This window comes from Ailuropoda melanoleuca, chromosome 9, assembly GCF_002007445.2.
Source record: "Ailuropoda melanoleuca isolate Jingjing chromosome 9, ASM200744v2, whole genome shotgun sequence".
Classification (NCBI taxonomy): Eukaryota; Metazoa; Chordata; class Mammalia; order Carnivora; family Ursidae; genus Ailuropoda; species Ailuropoda melanoleuca.
This window is the reverse complement of record NC_048226.1, coordinates 17893942-17902994: the sequence shown is the minus strand read 5'-3', so window position 1 is coordinate 17902994 and position 9053 is coordinate 17893942. Positions and strand designations below refer to the sequence as shown.

At 46.8% G+C, this 9053-nt stretch overlaps 1 protein-coding gene across 1 annotated transcript in view; it reads left to right on the top strand.

Annotated features, from left to right (window-relative positions):
* ADAMTS17 (ADAM metallopeptidase with thrombospondin type 1 motif 17) overlaps positions 1-9053 on the top strand; it is a 353798-nt gene that overhangs the window by 240243 nt on the left and 104502 nt on the right. The window contains 2 exon segments of the mRNA XM_034667944.1: positions 2235-2355; positions 6672-6740. Of these exon segments, the coding sequence (XP_034523835.1) occupies positions 2235-2355; positions 6672-6740 (190 nt within the window).

Genomic DNA, 9053 nt, shown 5'->3' with positions numbered 1-9053 from the left:
AACAGAATAGAGAACCCAGAAATGGAGTCTCGGCTCTTTGGGCAGCTAATCTTTGACAAAGCAGGGAAAAACATCCAGTGGAAAAAGGACGGTTTCTTCAATAAATGGTGCTGGGAAAATTGGACAGCTATATGCAAGAGAATGAAACTTGACCACTCTCTCACACCATACACAAAGATAAACTCCAAATGGATGAAAGACCTCGATGTGAGACAGGAATCCATCAAAATCCTAGAGGAGAACATAGGCTGCAACCTCTTTGACATCGGCCACAGCAACTTTTTTCATGATACATCTCCAAAAGCAAGAGAAACAAAAGAAAATATGAACTTGTGGGACTTCATCAAGATAAAAAGCTTCTGCAAAGCCAAGGAAACTGTCAAAAAAATCTTCCTCAGTTTTCTTAATGGTCATTTTTGCACTAACCTTTTTCAGTACTTAGCAGATCTTCAGGTCTTCACTGAAACATATTGTTATGCTACCATTTTTGGACACACAACAGTGATTTTCCCATAATTCTTCCATAAAGAAATGAAGGGATCCCAGGATGAGACCTTGGGACTGTTGCTTAGGAAGAACACACATTTGCTCTTCATAGAGCATTCCATAATGCAGTGGTTCTCTGAGTGTTATCCCGACCAGCAGCAGCAGCAGCATCTCTGGGAACTTGTTAGAAATGCACATTCCCAGGGAGCCTGCATGGCTCAGTTGGTTAATCATCTGCCCTCAGCTCAGGTCATGATCCTAGGGTCCCGGGATCGAGCCTCTGCATCGGACACCCTGCTCAGCTGGGAGCCCACTTCTCCCCCTCCACCCCCCCTGTCAAATAAAATCTTTTAAAAAAAGAGATAAATGCACATTCTCAGGCCCATCCAGACCTACTGGTTCAGAAACACTGGGCATGGGATCCAGCAGTCTGTTTTGATAACCCTCCTGGAGAGGTGGACACACATTCCTACTGCAGAGCCAGCGCCAGGGCGCCGGGGTGGCTCAGTCGGTTAAGCGTCCCACTCTTGGTTTCAGTTCAGGTCGTGATCTCATGGGTCATGGGTTGGGAGCCCTGCGTTGGGCTCCGTACTCAGCAGGGAGTCTGCTTGAGTCTCTCCCTCTGCTCCTCCCCCCACTTATGCTCACTCTCTCTCTGTCTCATATAAATAAACAAGTCTTTAAAAAAAAAAACCAACACTACCATCACAAAGTAGAGGATTCTGATTAAGTGGTGAGCCATGGGACCAAGAGGAAGTTGCTTTTCAGCCAGCTCTGCTCCACGCCCTGCCCTGTTGGAGTGGGGTGCAAGGAGGGAAGCACCTTGCTAGCACCCCTCCAAGCATCGTGAGAAGGGGCAAAATTAACTTGGCCTGAGTTATCTGGCTATTGACGCCTTTCCTGCCTGAAGCACTAATCCCTAATGCAGAGCAATGGGGAAAGTCAGTCTTGTTCTGGAAGTACTCGCTTCAGGGGGGAAAGTGGAACACTCAGTGTTCACTATACTCTAACGCTAGGTATGTTGTTTTGCAGAATGTAAAATTCTCATGCATTTGTTTTTGAAGGAGAAGCAAGAGTTCACAGTTTTTCCCCACTTTTCATGAACTGACTTGGGCTGTGCTGCCCAGAGCCACTCAGGGTCAGGTTACTCTTCTCTGACCTCACCCATGCCTTTTTGAAAGGTTTGGAGGACAGGGGTCTTCTTGGGCTAGGTCTCAACGGAGAAGTGGAGGGGCTCATTCCAGCCGTGTCTGAATGAGCTTTGGGCTTCCTGACCTGAGTAGAAAAGTCGGTGTGGCTTCTCCACGCTGCTCTGCTGGTTGTTCCAACCAAGATAGAGGTGCCCCGTGCAGCCCAAGGGAAATGTGATTCCTGTGAAGTTTCGGTCGCTCTGGAAGGTGTGTGGGAGTCAGAGGCGTGGCCTGTGCCTCAGGAAGCGCTTGCAGGGTCAGGCTTCCAGCCTCAGTGGGACTTCTGAGGCCTTTTTTGCCTTCATGGCCCCTCCTCTCTAACAAATAATAAAAAAATGTGTGACAACTATGTGGGTATAAAGACAGATATACTACAAGTTGGATTCTATTTTTTTTTTCTTTTCTGATTTTAAAATATTTTCTCGGGCCTCTGAAAATATGGTGGGCCCCAGGCACCATGCTTGCTGGTCCTATGGGAGAAGTCAGCCCTGCAGAGATTCTCTTAGAAAATCCCTCTGAGTCTTAAACCTGGAATAACCCAGCCCTTTGGTCATTCAGAAAATTGGCTGTGATGGCATCATCGGGTCCGCGGCCAAGGAAGACCGGTGTGGGGTCTGCAGCGGGGACGGCAAGACGTGCCGCGTGGTGAAAGGAGACTTCAGCCACTCTCGGGGCACAGGTGAGTGCGAAGCCCAAGGGCGAGGGGACGCTGGCCACTCCCGGGGGGACGAGTGAAGGAGAAACCCAAGGGACAGCCTACGGGTGTTTATATATTTTATTTCCTTTGCCCAAAGCCAAGGATCGCATGCCTTCTCTGCACTTCGTCATTAAGGACTTGTCGACGATGGATAGGTAGCCTGGCACGTCAGTGTTAGGATTGCTGAAAGGCAAAGAGAAAGCATGTTAGCCAGAATATCTTGAGGTTCCTAGAAGTGAATAGTTTGCCTGTGGAGTTCAGTGGCGCTGCCCTGCCCAACCAGCCCCCCTGAAGCTTCACGTCAGCCTGTCTTCTGATGGGACACCTGGCCATGTTGTTTTTACCTATAGATGGAAGAGGTTTTCTCTGAGTTTTCTCTCAGTTAAAGTAGGACAGTGTTTACACACATCCCTAAAATTCTCATAAAGCCATTTGTTCTGGGAAGTGAGTTGCCTCTGCTGACTGAATACAAAGTAGGGGAGTCTCCTGTTTCCCAAATGTAGACCTCCCCCAGCGCTGTGCTTAGAGAGGGACTTCAAAGTTCAGCTGACGGGTCTTCTTAGTCTTTCTGCTTGATCCACCTGCACAGCTGTAGGCTGCTTTGCCCAGAGGTGGCAGATGGTTTCTGATCTCCTGTCCTGGAGGACACCAGCTTATGACGGCCAAGGTGGTGTGCGGGTTGATACATAGTAATGAGAGGAGCAGGAGGCAGGCAGGTCATCTGGGGACAGAGCTCTTCTCAAAGCCTTAGTGAGTGTCCACTCACTCAGCATCACCAAGAGCGACAACACCAAGGTAGCTTGTTGGGTGGAGCTGAGCTGAAAAGCCTCTATTCTAATTTGAATGATGGCTTTGGAAAGAAGATTTTCAGTTCAGTTTTACCCCCACAGAGGAACAAAATCACAGGCAGTTCTCTCTGTCCCGCAGAACAGAGACCTCTGGGACTAAGGCCGAGAGGAGAAGTCTGTGCATGCTCCCCGTTCTCTACATGGATGGGAGACCTGGTCTAGAGGAAACATTCCTTCTCGGTACTTTTCCAGAAAGGGAAACCTATTGCACAAACATTTTGCAGGATCTCGTGACAGCAAAACCAGACACAAATGCGAGCACAAAATTTAATTTTAAAATGTCACTTAAAAATTACATTTCAGACCAGGTTTCTGGATTTTAAAGACAGGTGCCCAGCCTATGCAGTAGGAAACGTGTGAGAATCTGTGCCTGCTGCTTGGCTCCTGAGATAAACTGAGAAGGTAACACTAGAACAAGTCGGTTTGTGGGAAAATTGCCCTCTGAAGCAGTGTCATCCAGGATGGTAGCCACAGGTCACTTTAGTCTATTCAAGTTTTAATTATAATGAAAATTAGACAAACTTGAAAATTCAGCCCTCAGTCCCACTAGCCATATTTCACGTGCTCCATGGCCCCATGTGGCTAGGGGCTCCTGTGCCAGACAGCCCACAGAGAGGTTTCCATCACTGCAGAAAGTTCTCGAACAACACTGCTCTGGAGCTTTGGTGATTTCTATTTGTGTTGACATGTCTGAGGCCGATTCCTCTATTTGGGCCCCAGATGCAGTTCGCCATGAGACTTTGACCTTGCCTAAAGTGCCAGCAAGGGCAACGAGGAACAAAACCTCTGCAGTTGCCAAATTTTACTACTGATTAAAAAAAAAAAGAAAGGAAGCGTTAGAACCTTTTATTTACATCAGATGTGCTGAGCTCTGATAAACTGAACTCACTACAGTTGCTCCCTTCCGTGGAAGGCAGGTAGAGCACAGACACACCCACTCCTGCCCCCTGAGCAATTCACTGGAACACTAGGCCGTTTCTGCCACACACCTCTGAAAACCTCCACTCCAGGCAACATAGCAGCTCACTTCCAAGAGAACCCCGATGGGGCAAAAAAGGTTCTCTCTTCCCCCCCAGTCTAATCCACTTGTTGACCTTTGATCTCAGCATGAGCGGATCCATTCCTCCAATCACAGGAACTTTTTTCCCCGTCTCTCCCCTTTCTCCGCTCTGATGCATGAGTCGCGTTTGTGTACGGGAGGAAGGTGGGCAGGAATGTGCAGCCTTCCTCCTGGGGTGATCAGGATTCTGGGGCTCAGGCAGCCAGTCCGCCATGGAGGGACAATTGGCCATCGGAAGCCTCCTGGGGGTAGCTGTCCCACCCTGGCTTGTGGTGTCTGTGCCTCCTTCCAGCTTCTGGGGCACAAAAGCCTTAGTGATGTGGTTTGGGAATGTAGGTGAGGTTCAGTGGGGTGAGGTCTGGACCTGACGACCAGGGAAGATTTTTTGAGACATCTTTGGTGCAAAATGGTGGTTTTATTAAAGCACGGGGACAGGACCCGTGGGCAGAAAGAGCTGCTGCCCGGGGGTCTTGAGGAGTGGCTGATTATGTACTCGGGAGTTGGGGGAAATAAGGAAAAGGGAGGTTTCAAAAGAACTTTCATATGCTAAAGACCAACCTACAAGATACCTACAAGATACCTGCAAGATACTATACCGGAGGTCTTGCCATTGTCAGGTTAAGGTTGTTTTCCCCACTAGCAAGGTATTAACATTTCGTTGGGAGGTTCCTGGAAGAATGTCACACATGTCCCACCCAGGAGTGAAGGGTGGGGGGACGTTGCAAGGTGTGGGCTTATGCTTTTTCCTCAGCCTGTCTTCTCCCTCATCATTAGCAAACCTTCAGAGAAAGGTAACCAGCCGTTAGCCTCACCCACCTGGAAAAGTTCTGTCCTTCTCGCCAGATGTCACACCTTTGTTCTAAGTCTAAAGCCATTTCTTCCAAATCCTCACCGGGTCTGTGAGCAGAAGCTCCTGTCAGTGTGGATTCTGCAATACTGAGGCTGTGCATGAAATGCTAACTCACACATGAATGAATCACTATTTAATAAATTTTCATCAAACGCAAACCTGTAATCATGGCCTGACATTCTGGAATGTACATATGCGAAGATACTGACAAACGGTCCCCCAGTAAACATTTATTTGACACTACTATGTTTTAAGCATCGGATGTGCAGAAGTAAAAGTAAATGGCTCCCACGTCGGTCACCTCTGAGGGAGGGTACCCCCAGGCAAGCAGCCTGCGTCCGTGTGTGAGGCAGAGGCAGCTCAGTGGGGGGTGCTGTGGGCCCTCAAATTCTGGTGGGGTGCCTTGCCCAGGCCGGCTGAAAGATGAGGGTGGTCCCTGAGCCATAAAGGACAAGCAGACATGAACTGACAGTGCGGGTGGAGGAAAGACATTTCGGGCTGAAGCAGTACAAAGTCCCCGGGGTCACAGAACATCTGGGTGACTCCAAGTGCATCGGTCAGAGTGGATTCACTAATCCTGTCTGTTTAGATAGGAAGGTAACTTTTCATCTATGCCCTAGAAAGACTGGGAGAAGGAGGAATGTCTTATCACCCTTAAGAGTGAATATCAAAAAGAAATGTCACCAGAAAGATAACAAGTAACCAAATGCAGGATTTTTGCCCAGTTATATGAAGTCCTGACCCTTGCCTGAACTCATCTGCGTTTTTTCACCAAAATGCTTGAGCTGAGACTCCAGAGAAGACCCACACAGGGCCAGTGTCCACACCCCCTCAGGATGTCCCCCGTCTTGTGTCCTTGAGAGGTCACAAACAGCGAGTGGGGGTAGGGCATTCTGAGTGTAGGCTGTTTATTACCCCCTGGCCTATCGACTCCCAACTTTGAATAACCAAGGTCCTGGGCAACTCAGCTATGGAAAGAACCTACTTGAATGGCTGTTGTATTACGGCTCTGATGGATGGGCTTGAACATGCTCAAGCCTTTGGTTGTGTTCAAACGGCTGATTTTTTAATTTAGTAGCTTGAAAGTTCTTGGTATGATGCTTCCACGTCATTCATTAAAGGGTCATTGTAACTATTCTACCTTGGTTCTGTGCTCCTCCTCAGTGCTGCGGAGGTGACCAGTCCCCCCTGAAGTCACCACGGAGAGCCATCCATGGCGCCTCATGGGTTCTGAATGCTTTGCACTTATCCTCAAAGAGAACCTTCTCAAACAATGAATTCTTAAAAGGGAAGGTGACGTGATTTATCCCTTTTAAGTGTTGGTAGATCCGCAAGTCACATATTTATTCAATAATTACCTTTAGACACTCTGTCACGTGCCACATTCTGTTCTTTGGGTGTGGGGTATAGAGGTTCTATGGGGAAAATTTACCCTATGTGATGACAAACAGTGACTCTTCCCTCCACCGTGATTAAGAACTACAGTATCAGTTCCTCAAATGTGCATGGAAACCAATGACCATATATTTCTTTTCCTCAGTCAAGAATAATCTTTGTACGAAGGTGTCCACATGTGTGATGGCAAAGGCTGTTCCCAAGTGTTTCTCATGTAAGATGTTTGTGTATCATGTGCAGTACTTGAGGTGACGTGTCTGGTGTGGGATTCTTTCCTTGCTTCCATGCCTGAATGTTTTTGGAGCGGAGTCAATGGGAATGGGTCATGCATGAAGCCATGGATAAACATGAAGGCCATTTGTCTCTTCTGTATAATTGATGTTTAAGACTGATGGCCAAAAAGAAAAAAAACTGTAGAATAAAACCAATTTTAAAGCTATAAAATGTAAAGAGTTACGAGATCAGAGACCAGACAGAAACTTGTGTCAGTATGCCAAGGGATACATCCTCATTCTCCTTGGCCACACCTGGCTCTTGGGTAGAAAATGCTACGATGTGCCAGAGAATTTGCCGCAGTGTCCCGTTCTTCCATAGGGAAGTGTCCGTGTCACAGACTTGGACTTTCCAAAGGGCAGGGGGTCACATCCTCATGGTCTTCACACTGAAGATAATGTCACGGCCTTGCTTTGGCTCGCCTACACTGACCTCATGTTCTGGGAACTGAACAAGGAAGGGTATTAGTCTGGCCCCATGGGCTTCCCAAAAAATGAGGTCTTTCCAGTGAGACCCAGAACAACCCTCAGGGGTAAACATAAAGATAGTAGTATTCTCATAAACAACTTTGTTAAAAAAAAAAAAAAAAGCGGGGGAAGCTATAAACTTATATGAAAGCCTCTTCAACCATTTTATAAGGCAATCACACACATACACCCACACACAAAAAGAGAGCTTTGAGTTTTGTTTTGTTTGGTTTTACATGTTTGGTACAACCTTGTGAAAGAGTTCCAGGCCACATAGCCAAAATTTCACCTGCATTCCATCACAGTACACTACCAGTGCAATGGTTTTCTTCCAAAGAAAGTTACCACTCCTAAAAACACAAGGGGAAAGTGTGACCACATCATCTAAAAAGCAAGTCTACTTGGGGAAATTCAGACAAAAAGTATTTTGCAGGGGAATGTGTTTATAGCCCGGTGATTCTAACTGTTTAGAAGATTTGAGATAGGCTTCAGGTCAATATCACATTGACGTTCCTTCTGACTTCTTGTCCTGACAGCAAAAATGGCATGTTCTGCTAGAAAGATGGCAAAGGCATTGAATGTTAACCATGGCTTCTTCATGAAACCAAATCATGTCACCCTTCTAACTGGATGTCTCCTGCTTGATGGCAGAGACTAGAATGGAAAATTATTCTGAAGATAAAGTCTTGCCTACCCTACCTAAAATGTGACTTTATCTCTTGAATTCTTACAGTCCATCCGCCCTTTAATTATTTTTCATGCCCAGTCAACATCTGGTACCTGGTATCTGCCTAGGGGCCGTCTAGTATGAGGGATGACAAGGTGATTTGGGACTTGATGACAAGGTGATTTGGGACTTGGTGATGGGCCTCCTGCCATTGATGATCACGCTCTACACCAACCTCAGCACAGGCTTTGAGCTGTGAGTCAAAAGAGGGGAAAAAGGACAGTGAAGTGGAGGTGATTTCCTTGGTTTGTGGACCGAACACCTACCTGCCTTTTATTTCAGAATTTTCTCTTTCATTAGTTCTCTGCAAATCTTAGCGAGAAAGGTTAGCAGAACCCATGCATGGCAATGACTCCCCTGCCCTGTTACTCAGAGGTCACCCGAGAATGAGCCTCACCTGATTGTGCATTACCCTGAGCTTTTCACTACGCATCTGCTCTGCCCCCAGCATACTTGAAAGAGGGGAGAAGACAGGTGCCTTTTCAGTGTTACTACGTGTGCCAAAGTTAAGTTTAAACATATATGTGGTGACCATGCATTGGTTGAAAATGTACTCCCTTGCTGTGGGATGTGGAAAATGAATGAATCTGGATATTGGCGGATGCATTCATTGCCTCTGATTTTAGCAGCCTAGTAATACTAACACCAGGGTTTCTTAGTCACAAAATAGGAAGATTCCACATAACAGCGGCTTTTTTTCTGAGAATTCAGCTCCCCAAGCAGATCCTGTTCCCAGGTCAGTTTTGTGGTTGAAATGGAGACTCCTCCCCAAAAAGGTTTCTGTCACATTGACCCTGAATAATTTTGTCTCCGTTTTTGACATCTCACTGTCTTGTATGCCTAAAATCCAGTAATTCTTCAGACTGCTCCAGAAAGAATGAACTTCTCTAAGAGAAATTTGTGGTACAGAGTCCACTGCTGTAATCCAAAAAGATGTGTTCTGTTTTTGTTTTGTTCTGTCCTGTTTGCTCTGTTTGGTTTTTGGTGGCCAGACGTTTTAAGTAGAAAAGCATTTCCAGAGCAAAAACTGTTTTTAATCAGAATCCCCTGCCCTCCCCCC